The sequence below is a fragment of the Bos indicus x Bos taurus genome, chromosome 11, assembly GCF_003369695.1.
Source record: "Bos indicus x Bos taurus breed Angus x Brahman F1 hybrid chromosome 11, Bos_hybrid_MaternalHap_v2.0, whole genome shotgun sequence".
NCBI lineage: Eukaryota > Metazoa > Chordata > Mammalia > Artiodactyla > Bovidae > Bos > Bos indicus x Bos taurus.
The window spans coordinates 18,959,789-18,981,539 of record NC_040086.1 but is presented as its reverse complement, the minus strand read 5'-3'; the positions used below and the strand labels follow the sequence as shown (position 1 = coordinate 18,981,539).

At 41.1% G+C, this 21,751-nt stretch overlaps 1 protein-coding gene across 3 annotated transcripts in view; it reads left to right on the top strand.

Moving 5' to 3' along the window:
• Nucleotides 1-20,976, top strand: part of FEZ2 (fasciculation and elongation protein zeta 2) — a 50,960-nt gene extending 29,984 nt beyond the window's left edge. For 2 of the 3 annotated variants that reach the window (XM_027554999.1, XM_027554997.1), the window contains exons 6-9: nt 10,106-10,186; nt 12,490-12,565; nt 17,130-17,193; nt 20,015-20,976. In XM_027554999.1, the coding sequence (XP_027410800.1) occupies nt 10,106-10,186; nt 12,490-12,565; nt 17,130-17,193; nt 20,015-20,102 (309 nt within the window). In that variant the 3' untranslated portion in view covers nt 20,103-20,976. The remainder of the gene's footprint in view (nt 1-10,105; nt 10,187-12,489; nt 12,566-17,129; nt 17,194-20,014) is intronic. The other variant, XM_027554998.1, reaches the window with a different exon arrangement.
• Nucleotides 20,977-21,751: the final 775 nt, after the last annotated feature.

Genomic DNA, 21,751 nt, shown 5'->3' with positions numbered 1-21,751 from the left:
ATTTGAAAATCATGTCACTTAAACTATTACAAATGATGTGATTTATAAAGAACAGTAATTATGTTTGAATTTCACTTTCTTCTGAACTTTGAGTACAAAGAATATTAATGGAGTTAGAGCATGGATTAGAATAAGAGTCAGAAATAGGTGAAAAGCATTTCCTAATTGCTTCTCCCAAACTTTTTTCCTGTTATTGAGCTTTGATATTTAGATTTTTAAGGCTTTCCTGATAGAGGTCTGTGCCACTGGGTGTCACGTGAGGTGTCAGCTTAAGAGAAAAGCTAGGAAAATTTGGTAGCGGGAATAGTCTGACTTTCCTGACCTCTAGGTTAGTTTGGTTTTTCTCTGTCTTGGATCCTGCTTTCTGTGAAATGAGTTAAGCTGATGATATACTGTGCAGAGAATGAGCTGGTTTAAGACTCTGGAAAAGAATTAACAGACCACAATGCTGTATCTGATTCCGTGTTGCTTTTCAGTTTATGTGGTGTTGTCTAGCTGTTTTTCTTGTTCAGAAAGACCTTGAGTTACCTGAAAGTGTTACTTGTTTCTGTTCAAGTTTTCTGGCTGACTCAGTCCCAGACAGTAGTATCTTTCTTTGTGTTGTCTTCAGTCCTTTTTAAGCTGGAGACTATAATCAGGGTGGTTATTTCTGTTGCTATTTTATTTATATGAGGATAACTTGAAATACTCTTGTTTACTGTTTGGGAGAAAAGTAGAAAGAAAGTAGAAATGTATGGTTATTTCTCTTTGGGAGTTTTTTCCCATATGTTGTTCTAGCCGCCCCCCCCCCCCCACTTTTTTTTTCTAAATTGTTCTAGCCTTTAAAGGGGAATACAGCCCAAACATTTTTTGAACATTTATATTTGCTGAACACGCTAAGTGCTTCCCATGAACTATTGTATTTAATCCTCACAACAACCCTGTAAAGCAGATATTATTGCTGTGCTGTGTTGTGCTTAGTCATGTCGGACTCTTTTGTGACTCCGTGGACTGTAGCCCGCTAGGCTTCTCTGTCCACGGGATTCTCCAGGCAAGAATACTGGAGTGGGTTACTGTTTCCTCTTTCAGGGGATCTTCCCAGACCCAGGGATCAAACCCATGTCTCTAGCATTGCAGACGGATTCTTTACCGCTTGAGCCATATTGCTGCCATTTCTTAAATGGGTAAACGAAAGCTCAACAGAGAACTTGGCTCACAGAACCAGTGTGCACTGGAGTGCAGATGAACAGACTGTACAGAGGTGGGGGACCTGTGGCTCTGGGTTCTCCAGTTGTGAGCTGTGCGGGGTGATGTGGATGGGCCTGGAGGGCTTGGCTCATTTCTTTGTCTTTTAGATTTTTACAGATTTTTTTTTTAACCTTCTATATCTTGTTTACACTTTGTTGCTCCTGTTTTTGTCTGAGAAAAATTTCCAGAGAATGACTGACTTTGAAACTTTAGTATATACTCATGCCAAGGAAGGAAGCAGTCATGAGGCAGTCGTGAGTATTCTCAGTATAAACCAGGTGACCAAGGCCCTGAACTCGGTAAACCCCTTCTCCTGTCCTTGCCTTGTTACTTTGGCACTTTGTCAGCAGTGAGGGGAACAATAAAGTGAATACTGTAACGCTTAATCATTTTCCTGCTTATAAATGGGCTCCCATCAAAATTTCCATCCTGAGAAGGGCATTTTACAGAGCTATTTACACCTTCATTAAGATGTGGTGGATCGATTACAAAATAATTTTAGACTCACAGAACCTTCACCAGCACTTCATTTTGAATTTGAAAGTTTGGGTCCTTCCAATCTAGAAATGGTGGATTACATGGAGGCATTTTTGACATCTTAACACTGCTGTTGTTTATTTTAATTAAATTGTAACAGCCCTTTATTGAATGTCCTTTGTTTCACCAAACATTTGTAACCTTGAGACTTACTTTTGTCATACTTTGACATGGCTCTTGCACTTTCATCTGAGAAATGTTCAACAGAGAAATGCCTCTCTTCTTCCCTCTTTTCATTTCTCTTCCTCCTTCCTTCCATTTCTCTCCTCCTCCCTCTTCCTACTTATAAAATTTAAGCACAGAGAAAGTCTTCTCACCGGCCCAGTTAAGTACCATAAGTACCTAATAACACCGCATCTGCTCTTAAGCATATAAATGCAGTGTTCCTAAATGAGGTGATGTTTTACTCAAAAGTAAATTTAATCTGCCTCTGAGGTCTTATCTTTTTCAAAATTCATTTTGCCTTCCAAGAGAGTGTATTGTTTTTGGAATTTATTGGGCAGCCGTAAAGCAGAATCTATTGTGCGCTCTGTGGGGGCTCTTGCCCTTTTCCTTCTTGTTTTACCAGTAGTCTCTCCAGTCTCGTTCATTAATCTTCTTCTACTTGCTACTCTTTCATTATCCTAGGGATTTCAGATTTCTTAGTCACTCCACTGTTTTACAAACCATGTCAACACAATGATTTTATCTCATTGATCTCACATTGACCTCTCAGGCTCTTCAGTGGACTTTGCCAGAACTCCACCATTCACTCCTTTGACAAATAACCTTATATCTTGTAATATCTTCTTTCTTCTATTCACCTTTAGATTACTTTTGCCTTTTAACTTGTTTAAAAAAAAGTTTCTCTCCTGCTAGAAATCAAGAGGCCCCCTGCTATGGTTATCCGAGGCTCTAAGACTGGTCTTAGGTGTTGCGTCTTCGGCTTAGCAGATGTTTATAAATGCTTGCCATGACACAGGCGCGGGACATATCATGGGAATAGAGAACCTAAAGACCTAGAATTTATCTCCAAAATGTACTCGTGTCTGCAGAAGAATAAGGAAGCCACTGGAGTTGGTGGCTCTGAACGTGTCATCTGGCTGGGCAGTCTGTCATTGCGGAGTGCTTACGTCATGGCCTTATGTCTTTTAGTCTCGTACTGTTCGGTGTCCGTGCGTATGTGCATATGCGTGGCTTTGACTTGCCTTCTTAAAAAATCATGTATCTTCTTGGAAGTTACAAATAAGACCTTTAAAAATGACATCTTTAATCCTCCGCTTCACAGATGAGGAGACAGGCCTTTGTAGGCTCAGGGACTGCTGTCATGTCACACAATTAGTGGCAAAGCTGGGCAAGAGCCCGATCTCTGATTTCTAGTCCAACATTTTTCTATCCAAGAACACTGTTGAAAAATTTTCTGATTCCAAATACTTTTGACTAAGGTGTGATTCCTGGTTTATTTAAAAAAATATAAAATCTGGAAGTATTTCACTGGTGATCGCTGAAAATTTTGCAGTTGAAGCCAGTGACGGTCCATCAGGTGCCCCCTGCATGCGTGAGGATGGCTTTGTGCTTTGTGGGCATGAAGGTGTCTCTGATATTGTTTCTCTCCTTAAAGACTGTGAGATGGAGTGATTTATGAAAACTTGACCGAAACTTTCTTTTTTCTTTCTGCACTCTTTCTTCTTTAGATCTTGTGCCTCATCCTCACTTTTTAAAAAAATCACTTTTTTTCTTTTATTGGGAAATAAAGGCCACACATTGCTGTGTAAGGCTGAGGTATACAGCGTGAAGGTTTGGTGTATGTATGTGGTGAAATGATTACCATAATACGATTAGCTAGCATCTGTCTTCTCATATAGATACAGTGAAAGGAAAGAAAAGAGACAAGAGGTTTCCATTTTTGCAGGATTCACTCTCACGTGCCCTGTGAGAGTGTTAGGTAGAACCGCCGTGTTGTGCGTTCCCTCGCTAGTGCTTTCGTCTCACAGCTGGAAGCTTATACCTGTTGACCTCTTTCCTCCAGTCCCCTCTCCCCTCACCCTCCATCTCTGGTAATCACAGGTCTGATCTCTTTTTTTCTATGAGTTCAGGTTTTTATTTTAAGATTCCTCTATGGTGAGATCATATAGTATTTGTCTTAGAGAAAGACTGACTTCACTTAGCATAATTCCTTCAAGGTTCATCTGAGTGGCAAATAAATTTTTATCTTTTCATTTAGGGCTATTAGACAAACATATATTGATCTCTTAATTATGTGCCAGGCATGGGTATTAAGGATGCAGAGTGAACCCTTTCGTCTAGGGGCATGCTGCCTGTGTGCTGGGGATCTACTGACAAACCATCCAAGGCACACGCAGTGGTTCTCAGCCAGGCCCCCCAGGAGACATCAGGCAAGTCTGAAAACGTTGGCAGAGTCACAGCTTGGGGGGATGGGGGGTGGTGTCCTGGGCATCCTGCTGAGTAGAGGCCAGAGATGCCACTCAGCATCCTACAGCCCACAGGACTGCTGTCTCGGCAGAGAATCACCCATCTGACCCTAGCGTCAGCAGTGTCAAGGTTGAGAAACCCAGGGATAGGTGCTAATTGCTATGTTCAAAACAGCTTCCATGTCTTTAGTGTCTTCTCTGCCTGGTACTGCCCGGTGGTGGAGGCGTACTTTATTGTCACTCGTAGTTTGGTTTAGAGGTCTGAATTGAGTCCTGAGGACAGGTAAGGGAAGGAGGGGACAGGCACACCGAGCAGAGGGGGTGGTATGGACATCCCCCTGGAGGAGGTGACAGGAGCCCCTGGGGAACTGAAGGTTGTTGTTCATTGTGGCTAGAAGTTGAGGGAGGTAAATCAAGAAAAAGAGGGTGAGGAATAGCAAAGTGGAAGCCAGAGAATGGAGGGCTTTGAATGCTACACTATAGCATTTGGCCCTTATTTAAAGGCTGTAAGAAACCCAGGACAGGTTTTAAGTTGCTGGTTACATGTTCAGATTTGTCTCTTGGAAGGTTAAATTTGGTGTTTCAGTGAGCATTGATTGGAAGGAGACAGCTAGAGCTACGGAATTGATTTGGGGGCTCTTGCTATCATTGAGTAAGAAATGAGTCAAGGAAGTGACAGCGATGGGAGAATAGTTGAATTGTACAGATCTTAAGGGGCTCAAATCTGTCGGGACACTGGGGAAGGGAGGAACCAGAGTCGGGTTGTTGATTTCTGCCTTGCGGTGGCATAGACACAGACATGCAGGTCTCTTCAACAGGAACTGCAACAGGCAGAGCCCTTGGGGGATGTCTGTCCTTCCCGTCGGCTCTGGATGGTGCAGCCGCTTGGGGTACAAAGAGTGAGCCTCCCATTCCAGCATCTCCAGCACACATGGATGGAGAGAGGACAGGGCCAGTGCAGTAACACCTTCTTATGGAAGGAAGGGAGGATGGAAACACTCAGTAGCCACAGTTTCACATCCTGCTGGAGAGGATAACAGGACGCCTTTTGGTTTTGCTTTGAGAGGCTCTCCTCTCCATTGTCCTTTGTAGCTCATCTGGGTGGGTGTATAATTCATGTCTCAGCTCACACGTCACCTCCTAGGAGAACTTTTCTCTGCATTCTCAGTGTAAAGTAGGCATCCAGTTTTTAATTGTTGTAGCTATTGGCAGGGTGTGCATTATCTGTCGTCATCTGGTTCCTTTACTTCTGTTAACTTTTCCTGCTCCTCTTAGCCTGGAATGTCAGGTCACAAGGGTACGAGGGACCTTGTCTGATGTGTTCACTTTGAATCCTTAATACGTGGAATAATATGTGGCTCCGTATATTTTTTGAAAGATTGAGTAAATGAAGGAGAGAGGTGTAGAATGCTGAGGGAAAAATAGGCTTTTAGTAAAAACATTTTTTGGTGAGGGAGAGGAAGATGAATTTGGTCTTGGGTATGACACGTTTTTTTGGAATGTTTAAGTAGAGATGTCCAATAGGCCACTAAACATAAACCCAGGAAGGAGATTATAATAAAGGCAGCTAGTGTTTCTCAAGCTTCCTTTGTGCCAGACTGTGTTCTAAGCACTTGGTATAGTGGAGTGGTGGATCTCCAGAGGCAGAAGTTGAAGTGGAAAAAGCAGAGTGTGCATGAGAAGAAAGACAGGGACACAGTTCTGGGGAGACACCAGTATGTAAGAGGTGAGCAGAAGAAGAGGCTTCTCACAGAAGAAGCAACCCAGAGGCAGCGGGACCCTGGGAGAGTGTGGTATCTAGAAATCCAGGGAAGAAGGAGGAGAAATTACTGAATGTCTCCAAGAGATCTAAAGGGTGTCCGCAGCCTTCAGCATCACAGCAATGATGCTGGGAAGAGTTGTTTCTGGAAACCCCAGGGAAAGAGAGGTTGAGGGTTTGAGAATTTAAAGGTGGTAATGGTGGGAGTCCACCTACTCATGGAGGAGACACTGGAAACTCCAGTTCAGTCCCTGGGTCAGGAAGATCCCCTGGAGAAGGGAATGACAACCCACTCCAGTATTCTTGCCTGCAGAGTCCCATGGGCAGAGGAGCCTGGTGGGCTGCAGTCCACGGGGTCGCAAAGGGTCCGACACAGCTGAGCAGGCATGCGCAGCAGTGGGAAAGGGCTCGCAGAGACGTGGAGTTTGAACATGCAGTCGGGGGAGACATTTGTTACTCAGTGGTTCCTGGGGAGGTGAGGGTTGATGGCAGCTGGAGGTGGGGAGGCGTATCTTTCAGACAGTTTCTTTTTACTTCCCCGAATGTTCTGATTTTTCTTGTTCTGTCATTTTCCCAGTGGAGCCTTACTGGCTGCAATGTTGCCTGCTTGGTCAGGGTCTGCTGGGGCCTAACTGCCCATAGTTACTGACTCAGCTGCCACCAGCCACGAGGGCAAGGATTCTACAGGGAGTTCCTTTACTATAAACTTCTTTGGGCAAGATCACCTGTTATTTTTGTATTTTTTTAAGTTACTCTGACTTCACGTGGTTGCACTTTCATTCACTTTCACTCAACCTGGTTGCAGGAAAGCCATCTTTCATAGATAACGCAGGCTGTTGGCAGTTGAAATGGCTCAGTAATATCCAAAACTGGACATTTAATAGATTTAACTTTGTTTAAGAATTTAAAAATTTGCATAAACTAACTCCCCCCTTCCCCTCCTACCAAGGGATGGAAATTAGGTTTCCAATTGGAAAAGTAAAGACTGTGTTTTTATTTTTAAATTTCATTTATTTCTTTATTTTGGGCTGTGTTGGGTTTTTGTTGCTGCACGCAGGCTTTCTCTAGTTGCGAAGAGCAGTTTTCTCATCCTGATGGCTTCTCTTGTTGCAGAGCATGGGCTCTGGGGCGTGCAGGCTTAGTTGTCTTGTGGTATGTGAAATCTTAGTTCCAGGGCCAGAGATCGAACTCATGTTGCCTGCCTTGGCAGGTGTATTCTTAACCACTGGACCCCCAGGGAAGTCCCAAGATAGTGTTTTTAGAATGCTCTGTTTAAATGTGAAGTATACCTTAGTTTTCTGATACATTGATTCTAAAATGTTTTGCTTGAGGTTTTCTGAATTTCTCTCTGACTTTAACATGCCTGTAGGTAGTAGAGTGAAGTAATATAGAAAATTAAGTATTTTTTCTCTTTGTTGCTTTTGAAAGGAACAGTTGAACATGTCTACATTTGATAGACATAATTTATTTGAAAAGAGTTTTATCATAGATGCTGGGTCCTAAGAAGTCCTTTCTTTTGATAATCTGTTTAAAAAAATGTGAACAAATTATATGATAGTGTGAGAAATCTACAGACATGATTATCTGGAGGTGTTAATACTAACCTTCCCTGATAGCTTAGTTGGTAAAGAATCCGCCTGCAATGCGGGAGACCCCTGTTCAATTCCTGGGTCAGGAAGATCCTCTGGATAAGGGATAGGCTACCCACTCCAGTATTCTTGGGCTTCCTTTGTGGCATAGCTGGTAAAGAATCTGCCTGCAATGGGGGAGACCTGGGTTTGATCCCTGGGTTGGGAAGATTCCCTGGAGAAGGGAACGGCTACCTGCTCCAGCATTCTGGCCTGGAGAATTCCATGGATTATATAGTCCATGGGGTTGCAAAGAGTCAGACACGACTGAGCGCCTTTCACTTTAATACTAACCTAATTCATCAAATGGAGAAGGCAATGGCACCCCACTCCAGTACTCTTGCCTGGAAATCCCATGGACAGAGGAGCCTGGTAGGCTGCAGTCCATGGGGTCACAAAGAGTCAGACACGACTGAGAGACTTCACTTTCACTTTTCACGTTCATGCATTGGAGAAGGAAATGGCAACCCACTCCAGTGTTCTTGCCTGGAGAATCCCAGGGACGGGGGAGCCTGGTGGGCTGCCGTCTATGGGGTCACACAGAGTCGGAAACGACTGAAGTGACTTAGCAGCTTAGCAGCAATTCATCAAAAGGAAGAGTTAATGCTGCCAGCAAAGTTAACAGTATGTTTAGTGGGGGTATCTTAACCAGACATTTGATTCTTACTGAGACAAAGTGAAGTGTAGAGATCCTGGAAGGACAGGGTTAGAGGAGAGATGTAGTTGGACAAACTCACATGAAGTACTTGGATTTTCAGAAGCACCATCGAGTATGTGATTGATACAAAGGCATTGAGCTTCTTCAAAGATGAAACCTTTTGGTATTTCTCAGCTTTTTGTTGTGTGGACTTCTTTATACTCTAAAAATTCACTGAAGACTCCAAAGACCTTTTGTTTATAAAGATTATATTGCTTTTTACTGTATTAGAAGTTAAAACTGAAAAATTTAACATATTAACTCATTTAAAAATACCAATAAGGGGAGCTCAACTGGGTGCTTTGTGATGACCTACAGGGGTGGGGTGGGAATTGGGGAGTGGAGGGAGGTCCATTAGGAGGGGATATGTGTATATACATAGCTGACTTTTAAAAATCCATGTAAAAAACCAACAGGAAAATGGGGAAAATACAAATAAGAAAATTACTCACGCTTATGTAAATAGCTTATTTTTTATGAGAAATAACTATGTAAAAAGATTAAGAAAAATGGCACGGCTATGCGTTTTTTCCAGTCTCAATACCTGACTTAATCGAAGACAGCTAGATTCTCAAATCTGCTTCTGCATCTAGTCTGTCATTTTAAATATTGTACTTTAAATCATGAGAGAGTGAGAGTAAGAATTATATCTGAGTATATATATTATACTTAGTATATATATCTTAGTATTTTCTAAGAAAATAATTTTGAACCCTTTGACCCCTGAAAGGGTTTCAGGCTTCCTGGGATAGAGGTGGGTTTGACCCTGGACCATGCCTTAGGAATCACTGAGCTACACTTTGCGTTTCTTGAGGGTAGAGACCATTGCCTTGGTTCCCTTTTTTTCTGGTCCGTAGGGCCTAGTAAAATATTCTTTATGTTGACACCTCAGATGTATTTACTGACACAACTCACCCCCATAAAATTCCAGGGGAAGGAAGCATCCGGTGAATCAGGACTGAGCTTCCGCTTCAGAATGCCTTTCTCCTTGATTAGTCATGCTGTAAGAGGATCCATCACAGTCCTTTAACTCAGCAGCCACAGAGGTGCCCCGGACTCTTTCCACCGTCTGACGAGTTTGTAGACTGGGTTACACATCAAGATGAGTAGTGTAGGGAAACAATGTTCCTTTTCCCGCACAGCAGGTTCTAGGAAGTCTTGGAGTTGCTGGGAGAAAGAAGCGAGAATTGTTTTCTAGAAACAGAATGGAAAAGTCGGTGGAAATCTTAGGGGGCTGTGCTGGCACGTGGGATCCACTCTGCTCTCCAGGAAGAGAGAGCATATGCGTTCCTCCAGTTCGCATTTTCTGCACCAAGGCAGTGGCAGGTGGCTTGCAGAGTGAGTGGGAAGCCATAACCAATGCTCTGAGTAACAGCGTTACCATTTGCCAAATGTTATGTTACTCTTCTCCAGGCCTATAGTAGAAATATGCAAACTTAGACTGAAAATATGCATACTGTTAGTGTTAAGTTTTCAGACTTTTGAAAAAATATAGGTAAACAATATCAAAAGGTATCTTTAAAGTCATGTGGCAAATTTTGCATCAAACAAATACCTGTACAACTTACAGAGTTTGTATTGGAGCAGATTTACTGATCAGCTACTTCAGGACATATCTTCACACATATAGTAGCATAAACATAGTTGCTTTTGCATTTGACTTGCAAAGATGAAAGCAAAAGCATTTTAAAAAAGCATGATTTTGTTTGCTTTATCTGAATGAGTTGGTGGCGTTTTCTAACTGCTTGCCTCTCGGGCGCATAAGTCATCGTGGGACGTTCTTACTAATAGTCTCTGAACTTCTTTCCCTGTCCTTTTCTTCCGGGCCGTTTATCGCTGCCTTTAGCGCTTCAGCATGGAAGGGATCTCAAATGTCATTCAGAATGGCCTCCGCCACACCTTTGGAAATTCAGGTGGAGAGAAACAGGTGCTCAGTTATCCTTATTTTCTCATTCTCTGCTTTTTCATTCGCTGTGTAAGTTAAGGTCCTGAAAGCTGGCAGTCTTACTAATTTACTAAGACTATTGCTTAAACGAGAGAAATGAAAGTTCATTATATTTACAGCCTTGATAAAGCATAGTATTTCCCTTTAGGAAAAAGCATTTTTCAAATTGGACAATAAATGCATTCTTAATACATGTTTTAGAGCTCTATTTTTCACTCTTACTTTTAAACAGATATGAATGTATTGATTTAATGAATTGCATGCATAGAATATATAGTTGTGAAAATAACTAAACTAGAATATGCTACTGTAATTCTGAACGTTTAAGAAACAAGATCTCTTTTGATATTTGGCAAAACTAATACAATTATGTAAAGTTTAAAAATAAAATTAAAAAAAAAAAAGAAACAAGATCTCATTGGCGGGGAAGGAAAGCCAGATGTTGGTATCATTTAGACTATAGTTCTAGGTCAAACTGTCTAGAATTTACCTACTTTTAAATGAAATTCATTTGTTTTTAAGATGTATCATGTGGCCAGTCAACTCCATTGTCCCCTGAATGAGGCATGAGAGATTATTAGTATAAAATCACCCATGGATATAAATATATAGTAAAATGTGTAATGTTATTTATAGTGTTAGTTATATTAACTTTTTTTTTTTAATATAATGACTTAAGGAATGTCACGAGCATAGGAAACACATCTATATTGAGTGTGCTTAGTATTACCTTTCACAATTGAAACCTTCACATTAAAAAGAAAACTTCTTTACTTCATAAGTGAAGATTGGGAAAGTCCGCAGAGTGTATATAGCTCGTAGGCAGTTTATCAGAGTAAGGCATTTGAGCCTAGGCTTTTACCGCAGATAGTTCTGCTTTGCTTAAGAAGAGAAATAACTGCTTTGCTCAAGAAGAGAAATAACCAACTTGAAATAATTCATCACACTGGCATTTGCAACTCAGAAGTGGGCTCCATTAAGGGACGGTTGATTTTTTTTTTTTTTTTAATTTTAATGCCTCTCACTTCTCAAACTCACAAAATAGCAGAATACCTTCCAAACTGACCCAGCATGTGGGAGTGGGGCAGGAAGGCCTGAAAGTGTGGTCAGACAGCACGCATGCCACATGTGGCTTCCTGGTCCTCCTTCAAGTGGCCTGACTTGCATGCTATTAGTGATGCCCCAGAAGGACATGTTTCTGGCTTCCTGGGTATTCTTTACAAAGAAACGTTTTCGGTTATACAACTGGGCATCACCTTGCAGAGGCCTACACCAAAAAGATGGTGGAAATTAAGTTTCTTAAATATTGACTAATTCATTGTAAGCAGTTATTGTTAAGCAGTTCTATTTTGTTTTTTGATTATGCATGGGATAAAATTGCTCAAAGAGGATTAGGAATAGAGCTGAGAGTCAGGACTGGGGCTAAATATTGGGTGCACCTGGAGATTCCAAGTTAAAAAAAACAAACTAGCAGATCTCTAGATAAACACATGCAAAATACATTGAGCTATACATTTTTTTTTGGTGGAGTGGTCAGAAGAGAATCTGGACAATAAGTTTTAGATTATGCTTTCATGGGACATAGTTATAGAACATTAGTGATACTTGTGAGCCTTATAGTAGAGAACCGGAGAGTTGTCTCAATATCAGACATGAATTTTCATTATTTATTAGGCCCGTTTCTCTTTCTTCACTTTGCTCTTTTCCTTTAATACCTTTACGCATTTATAACTACTTACACAATAATTTAAAATAACAGTAATGCATCTCTAAAATTACTTGAGTTTTTCTGTTTTAGCTTTTGGAGAAAGCTGGAATGCACTTTTAAAATTGTCAACTTACCCATGTGACTGTATTGTTCAACCAGGAAAAAATGGTCTGAAACAATCATTTAACTGCTGGGAACTACTTTGTTATGCAGAATGGTTATGTAGTTGCATTTAAATTACCATTTCAAAAATGTGTTGAAATATGCAAGGAGAATGTTAGATAAGACTTCACTTTAACAATGAACAAATTGGGCAGATCACCCTCCCACACCTCCTTCTGTGAAATTTTCAGTAACTGAAAGGAGAGAGAGTAGATATTTATGTAAACAGTGGGCTTGTATGAAATAGAGGTGGGCAAAAAAAATGAGCTCCGGTTGAGATAGTAAGATACCTGTGTTCATTGTTAAAGTGGCTCATGTTTCATGTTACAAAACAAACCTTCTAGTAACTATATCACATTTTTACAGAGAAGGGAATGCAGATTCAAGTGACTTTTTTTTTTTTTTAACTTGGCAGTACTTGACAACAGTCATTCCTTATGAGAAAAAAAATGGACCACCATCTGTTGAAGATCTTCAGATATTAACAAAAAGTAAGCAAAGATGAAATTAAACTGTTACCTTATTTACTTTTGCTGATTCTGAACACTTATTTTAATTGTTGCTGATGTTTTATTTTGTCAATTTAGGGTAGCATATGATGGATCTCATCATTTATTCTTTCGAAAAGGAAAACGTAAATGGCTGTGACATCAAATCCAACTCTCACTCTAGAGCTGATTTGTATTTTTCCTGATTTTCTTTATTTTATTTTTTAACTTTACAATATTGTATTGGTTTTGCCATATATCAAAATGAATCCGCCACAGGTATACATGTGTTCCCCATCCTGAACCCTCCTCCCTCCTCCCTCCCCATACCATCCCTCTGGGTCGTCCCAGTGCACCAGCCCCAAACATCCAGTATCGTGCATCGAACCTGGACTGGCGACTTGTTTGATATATGATATTATACATGTTTCAATGCCATTCTCCCAAATCATCCCACCCTCTCCCTCTCCCACAGGGTCCAAAAGACTGTTCTATACATCAATGTCTCTTTTGCTGTCTCGTATACAGGGTTATTGTTACCATCTTTCTAATTTCCATATATATGCGTTAGTATAGTGTATTGGTGTTTTTCTTTCTGGCTTACTTCACTCTGTATAATAGGCTCCAGTTTCATCCACCTCATTACAACTGATTCAAATGCATTCTTTTTAATGACTGAGTAATACTCCATTGTGTATATGTACCACAGCTTTCTTATCCATTCATCTGCTGATGGACATCTAGGTTGCTTCCATGTCCTAGCTATTATAAACAGTGCTGCGATGAACATTGGGGTACACGTGTCTCTTTCAGTTCTGGTTTCCTCAGTGTGTATGCCCAGCAGTGGGATTGCTGGATCATAAGGCAGTTCTGTTTCCAGTTTTTTAAGGAATCTCCACACTGTTCTCCATAGTGGCTGTACTAGTTTGCATTCCCATCAACAGTATAAGAGGGTTCCCTTTTCTCCACACGCTCTCCAGCATTTATTGCTTATAGACATTTGGATCACAGCCATTCTGACTGGCGTGAAATGGTACCTCATAGTGGTTTTGATTTGCATTTCTCTGATAATGAGTGATGTTGAGCATCTTTTCATGTGTTTGTTAGCCATCTGTGTCGTCTTTGGAGAAATGTCTATTTAGTTCTTTGGCCCATTTTTTGATTGGGTCATTTATTTTTCTGGAATTGAGCTGCAGGAGTTGCTTGTATATTTTTGAGATTAGTTGTTTGTCAGTTGCTTCATTTGCTATTATTTTCTCCCATTCTGAAGGCTGCCTTTTCACCTTGCGTATAGTTTCCTTTGTTGTGCAGAAGCTTTTAAGTTTAATTAGGTACCATTTGTTTATTTTTGCTTTTATTTCCAATATTCTGGGAGGTGGGTCATAGAGGATCCTGCTGTGATGTATGTCGGAGAGTGTTTTGCCTATGTTCTCCTCTAGGAGTTTTATAGTTTCTGGTCTTACGTTGAGATCTTTAATCCATTTTGAGTTTATTTTTGTGTATGGTGTTAGAAAGTGCTCTAGTTTCATTCTTTTACAAGTGGTTGACCAGTTTTCCCAGCGCCACTTGTTAAAGAGATTGTCTTTAATCCATTGTATATTCTTGCCTCCTTTGTCAAAGATAAGGTGTCATAGGTGCGTGGATTTATCTCTGGGCTTTCTATTTTGTTCCATTGATCTATATTTCTGTCTTTGTGCCAGTACCATGCTGTCTTGATGACTGTGGCTTTGTAGTAGAGCCTGAAGTCAGGCAGGTTGATTCCTCCAGTTCCATTTTTCTTTCTCAAGATTGCTTTGGCTATTTGAGGTTTTTTGTATTTCCATACAAATTGTGAAATTATTTGTTCTAGCTCTGTGAAGAATTTTGAAACATTTACAAGCTGAACTTTTTGGGGAAGAAAATGTAACTTAATTTTCCATCACCTATGGTATATTTAAGAATATTCAGTAAAATAAGTGTTTCATGGATCTTATATTAATATGACTGACAGTATCTCAGTAGGAAAGACTTAGAAGTGCAGCCTGAAACACTCCTTTCTTAGGAATGCAGAGATGAAGGTAGGTAGTTACAGGTAGAAAATAAATTGATGATAATATTTTCAGTACTTATTCACTAAGCAAGCATTTACTGAAGGCCGACCCTGGGCCATGCTGTTCTGGGCACTTGGGATACTACAGTGAACAAAGCAGACAAAAATATTCCATCTTCAATGGGCTTGCATTTTAAAAAATAATTTGTTAGACTTAAGAGACATTCAATATAATGTGTATCTATAATAGCTATAAATGAGCCCTAAATTCTGGTTCTGTCCCTGTTATTTACAGGCATCTCGGTTGGTCACAGTGAAAAATTAGGATTAACATATTTGCTCTATTTACCTCATAGCAAATAGATTAATGGACTTCCCTGGTGGCTTAGGCGGTAAAGCGTCTGTCTACAATGCGGGAGACCTGGGTTCGATCCCTGGGTCGGGAAGATCCCCTGGAGAAGGAATAGTTTGGTACAAGTCAATCACTTGGCCTTGTTTTTCTTGAAAGGATTGAATTTGCTCACCTGTTAGGTTTTTTCTAATCATAAATGTTTGTGGTGACTGTAAATTAAAGAGGGAGCCATATGAGAGAACATCACAGGAGTGGATATTAATGGTGATCTGGATTTTGGAACTTGGGGCTATGGAGGCATAGGTAGAGGGGCCTTGAGGAAAGAAGTGTGTTATTTGCAAGCAGCCTGCCTGCCAACTGGAAGCTTTTTTTTTTTTTTTTTAGAATTAATGAATTTTTTATTGGAATTTTAGGATTGACATATTCTTTCCTTTGAACAAAACTTCAAAACATTTCAAGCTTATGTGATGCCAGTCTGTCTAGAAGAATTCACGGATTAAGTGGGTGCCCAGTCCGCTATGCTTCAGGAAGAAGTTACGAGTGTCCAAGGCCACGTAGCAGGGACTCCCTGGTGGTCCAGTGGTTAAGACTCTGTGCTTCCACTAGGAGAGTGGCTAATTACAGAGCCACCTCTTGTAATTCCCAGTCTACTGTGCTTTTTAGTAATGCTGGCTTTTGGTGTGTGATTTTATGTAGAACTGAAAACAAATCTAAAATATGATTGAAAACAGAAATACTGAACACAAGTATTTCTCTAAGAAGGGAACAGAAATACTGCCAGGAACTGCTGAGGAATCTCAACTTCTCAGATCAAGGACTAGCACATACTTGGCCAAACCAAAGTCTACATAATTTCCACATCAAAATGCCCTAGGCACAGAGTCTTAGACGATGTCTTTGTAGACTGACACAACTTGGCATTTGGGGTGAGCGAGAGTATGTACAGTGTGTAATGAGTATCCAAGTTAATATACTATATCAGTATAGTAGATGGAAGGATGACCTTTACTACGAACATTTAAAAGAGTTTGTCTCTTGAAAATTTTGGGGAGAATCTGAGCCTCTGCCATTCCTACCTGTAGATATACTGCAGGGGAAGCCCTGTGGAGACAGTCAGCATTTAGATATGTAGCCTTCCTCATAAGAGCTATTGGAGGTGCAATAATAGCTATAATAAGAATTAGAACATTGTTGGTTATGATGGTAATGATGGTCATGTTACATAGTGTGTATTATGTGCCAGACACTACTTGAAGCCCTTCATGTCTAAATTGGTAACTTCATACTCACAATAACCCTGGGAGACAAATCTAATTATTATTGTCCCTTCACAGATGAGGAGCTGGGTGGTTAAGTCACTAGCTCACAGTCCCACTGCTAGGAAGTGGCCGAGCCAGGCTTTAAACCCAGGAAGGCTAACCTGGCAGCTGCACTGGGCTGCCTTGTCACACGTCTGGGGGAGAACAGTGGGGATGCTCCGGAGAGAGTTTGAGTTGGCAGTCACTGTGAAAGGACAGTATTCTTCTTGGGTTTATCCGAACCCAGGTGGTCTAGATGCTTTTTAACCACTATAATAGTATCTGTGTCTTCTATCATGTCTTTGCTTAGAGATCAAATTGTCAAGGATTCTCTTTCGGATAAGGCTGACTCACCCAGGTCCCTCTGGCATTTTAAGGAGCAGGCAGCCTGGCAGGGTGCTGGCTTGATGGAAGTCTGTTCTTCATTTTATTCTTTTCTTTAAAAGTTTCTGAGGAGGCTGACAGATAATGCACCTTGGAGAGTGCCGCTAACTCTTCATTTTTCTAAGTTTCTCCAGCTCATTAGACCTCAGCACCGAGGTTCTCCTTCCCAGAGCTCATAGAAGCGCACATTTTGGTAACTTGCTTGCCAGTATTTATGAAGACAAAAACTGAGCCTCTGTGTAATAAACCCTTTCCTGCCTCACTGTTTAGAAATTTTAAATCAAGAAAATAGCTCTCAGGTAGCTGTAATATTCTTACCTGAATGAGGACTTATTCAGCTATAATAAATTCTTGTCCATTTGCAGTTGTAAGTTTTTCATCCAGAAGATAATCAATTTGCATGAATTGGTTATACCATGTAATTAAGACTAAGGCTAGAATAATAGAATAATAGAGATTGTCTGAATTTGAAATCATTGTTTTCTTTCTCCTTTTATTTTACAGTTCTCCGTGCCATGAAAGAGGATAGTGAAAAAGTCCCAAGCTTGTTAACAGACTATACTGAAAGGTGAGTTTTTTCTTTTTTTTTTTTAAGCTTTTTATTTCATATTGGGGTAAAAAGGTGAGTTTTAGAATAGTATATGTGCAGTAGTTGCAACGTTTTGATTAGTCAATAAATGTATCATCTTGCTAATAGATTGAAAAGTAACTTCTAAATGTGCAACTTTTCTTTATTGTATTTTACAGCATGAGGATAGATATGTAACTTATTTATGCTCCCAGCATAATAAAGCATGGTTATATAAAATTTAGTTTTTATTTGAGGTCCTGGGCTGGAAATAATTTTCACAGCTAAATTATAAACATCGAGGAAGGCAGTGGAGAAAATATTATGGAGATATTGCTATAATTATGTGAGTCTTGGGTGTTGACACTGGGAGGATTTGAGAAAGGTGCCTCTGCTATCTTGGGGACAATAGAAGGAGAAGGACAGATGAAAGCCAGTTAACCATCTCAAAGGGACTGGACGGGATAGGGTAAGGGATAGGGGAAGCAGGGAGAAAGAGAAAAAGAACGGATGTGCACAAACTGAGGGCAGGGAAGAATGAGCCGTAGATCTTACGAGAGATCCGGACCACACAGGATGGGAACAATGATGAGGCAAAGAAGATTGTGTGAGACTTCAATGACATCACCTACTTTGCTGAGGAAAGAACAAAATTTGGATAATAGAGGGACTGAAGATCTTACTTAATTCTAGGCAAAGCTAATACTTTTGAATGAAGTTATCTCTTTGAAAGTACCAGTTTTTCAGGTAACAGGTTTTCAGGGCAGCATAGGATGCACCCTACAGTACTTGGTCCAGGCTGGAGAGCAGTCCTCTCCTCTGGTCACACTTTTCTTCTCTGGGTTCTCGCTCTTCTCCATCAGGAGTTGCTAACTGAACAGAAGTTTTGGGATCTGTGAGATGTTCAGTAACTCAGATGGGACTGTTCCTCAATCACAGCTTGATATAGGAGGAGCTAGCACAAAGGAATAGTACCTAAGTATCACGGGTTAACGGGGGTAGGAAAGACTAAATTGACATGATCGTGTTTTTAAGTAAGCCGTGTTTTCTGATGGAGGGCTTTCTCTTCCTGTTGCATTCTCAATTTTCTGAAAACAAAAGCCTGACCTCTCTGTCTGCTTTTGTGTTGTGCTACCACTGGCATGAAAGCTGGATCGTTCTAGGTTTGTTCTTTATAGATGTGAATCAGGAATGAGATGCACATAAAGAACATGTCTTAAGTTTCAATTGGAGTGGGTTGCTAGGGTACTGCCATGAGAGCCAGGGATAGAACCAGCTTCCCAAACACCATCTATTTTATCATCAGACTTCATGGGAGAATTGTATGACCCAGAGAGCAGAGTGCTCTTGGGCGGGGGCGGGGTGGGGGAGTGATTTTTGCTTTTTTCCCCTGAAAACCCAGGACTGTAACTGTGACCCTGCCCTGCCTCAAGCTTCCCCTCCGCCCCACTGCCCCGTCCCGGTGACCCAGTTGCCCGCCCCACCTGCCAGCCCACCTCTAGGTAAAGTGTACCAGCTGCTGACAAGCTGCTTGTGTCCATGTGTTGTGGTCTTGGCTTTGTATTGTAAGGACTGGGTGGAGAAGAAGCTGGGGTTCAGACTAAGGAGTGACTCGATAGCTTAAGAAAATGAAGAGGGGAGGGTAACACACTCAGAGGTGTTCACGTGCTTGGGAAGGTGATAGAAGGCGATTCAGAATGCTCTTTTCCACCCACTCTGGAAATCCACAGCCAGTTAGTGATTTCTCTTCCTTGGGGATCAGTAGAACACTTTACCTGGGAAGGGGGTATTGTTCAGGGGAGAACTCTTCATCCCTTTTCTTGGTGGGACTTTCTCCTTGTTTTTAACGCCGGTGACTATGGGTGGCGTGTCTATGTGTTTGTGTGTGAGTCGCTTGGTCATGTCTGTTTAAGGGAAAACTCTTCATCCCCTTTCTTGGTGCGACTTTCTCCTTGTTTTTAACACCGGTGACTATGGGTTGCGTGTGTGTGTTAGTCGCTTTGTCGTGTCTGACTCTTTGCGACCCCATGGACTGTAGCCCACCAGGCGCCTCTGTCCATGGGGATTCTCCAGGCAAGGATACTGGAGTGGGTTGCCATGCCCTTCTCCAGGGGATCTTCCTGACCCAGGGATCAAACCCACGTCTCGTATATCCCCTGCATTGGCAGGTGGGTTCTTTACCCATAGCCACCTGGGAAGCCTGGCTGCCTACATATACCACCTTAATTTCAATGCGAAGGTGACAAGTGAAAGAAGGTAGAAAAGTGGCCTCATTTGACCTAAGATGGGGTGGGTGCTTTATGAACTATTAAGCTTCTCTTTCTCACAACTGCTTAATCACGCCACTGCAGCCTGCTCTATCCCAGCCCTCAACAGCTGTACCAAAGGCTAGTGTAGCTCTGGCTGCCACTGTGCTGATCCAAGATAGGAGGAAAGTGGTGTGCAGAAACTTGCTTCCTTCTTTGACTTCACCAGTTAGCTGTCTGCCGTGTTACAAGCCTCCAACAAGGCTGTTATAGGTTTGAATCTCTAAGTGGTACCCTGAGAGACATGACCTCTTGGCATCTCATTTCTGGACAATTCTAATCAGTGTGTCTTGAGAAAACTTTTCGTTTTTGGGTATAACCTTTGATACCTTTAAAAAAATGCTACTATAGATATGTATTAATGTTTAATTTTGTTTAATGGTGTTTTTTATATACATATAGAATGTATATAAAATGCATATACATATAAATGTATATAAATATATATATACATCTTTGTAATGTATACAAAATATGCATTTCTATTCAAAAGTTTTTTCTTCTTCCTCCTCTAGTTCTGTGTCCTACATAGGGCAGCATCACTTCAGGAACAGCTTTATCCTTCGTGGGCAACAAGCTACAATTCCTATAGCATTATTCTGAAAGCTGGCTACTATTACCTTCCTGCTATTGGAAACTCAGGACACTTGAACTTGGGTTTGTGGTTCAGTATTACTAGATCATGCCTGCTCTAATTCTTTGTATCTTGAACTGAGAGAACCATGGCACTATTTTGGATTCTGGAGTTTTTTTTGTTAAATACTAACAATTCTGAGCTCTTCCCCGGCTCTGTAGCGTAAGGGGGAGAGATGTTCACTGTGCACACGCAGCTGTATTTTTCATTAACGGACAGAACGTCTGAGTTTTTACGGCTTTCTAGATCTAAACTGCACTCACTCAAGAACTAGATTAAAGCATTGAGAGATTTATACTATAGCTGTTCTTCGGTGATGGCAAGAACCAACACTGATTTTTTTTTTTTTTTAAGAGAACTGTCAGTATAAACATTACCTACCAGTATTGTCCAGAGAGACTGAAACCTGGGGTTTCTGGAAGAAGGGAAACCATAATATACATTATCTTGGCTCAATACTTTGTCAAAATCAAAACACCTGGAGATGGTCGATATTAAGGCTTGCTGCGTGTCTCACCATTGTTCAAGTTTTAACCATTAAGCTGACATTCACTTTCAGAATCTTGAATTGTTTAACTTTCGAGGTTCCCATGTTTCATTTCACATGTCTGTGAAAAAGTGTCCTTAAAAGGAATTGGTGTCTTTTAAGGTGCTTAAACCATATGCTGCAGCAGTGCCTGCTCCCTGTTACTATCGTATTGTATTCATGCCTGTGTTTTCCTCAAGCACTAATTCTAGGAACAGCTACTCATGGATCCATCCCTAGTCATGAAACACCTTTGCCAGTTCCAATCAAGTCAATTCCATTTAATAAATGTTGGAAAAAAAGTAGCATACATTTGAGAATTTTGAGTTTTGGTTTTTATTAAACTTTTCTTCCCTTAACCATGCTGCATTCCTCCCTTTGCTATTCCACACACTGTCTTATTACAGAGCGTGAGCTGGTGAAGTCTTGATTAGCCTCATGCTAAGTGGGGGTGCGGGGGCGGGGAGAGGGGCATTTTTCAGATAGTGATAAGCTACTGTGGAATGACATAAGTCTTGTCTTTTCCTGTGTCTGTGAAGCATTCCTGACAGCCTCTTCCCAGCACCAACATGAATGTAAGTAGAGTCTAATTAGCCATCGGACTTTTCAGATCCCACTTAAAACATCTGTTGAGTGTACAGAGCCCACTGTGTTCCTCGCTCTGCTCAGTAAAACAGGAAGACGGCAACAGGTCAGTTTGGAGTTTGATGCCAGCAGAGCATGTCAGCCTTGCGCTAGGGCTGTGTGGAAGTGGAGACGGTTCCTTGTTTTACTCGTGTCTTCATAGTGAATATGTGAACAGTGTGTCCCATGCTCTTGAACTGATGAAGATTCTTACCAGTAGAACTGCCATACAAGAGGGCAGACTAAATGCAAAAGAGCTGTCTTCTGAAGCCACTCAACAGTAGTCTGTTTATAGTTCCTTCTTAAGTTGATGCATCTGAACTGTATGAAAAGAATGCTATTTTTTATGATCAACTCAAAGTCCCTTTTTAATGAGGGTTCCCTGATTTTGCTTGGTAACCTCATTACTCCTCAGCAGTAAACCCTAGAGTTTCCCACTGCAGCTCTTTTCCTACACATGATGGATGA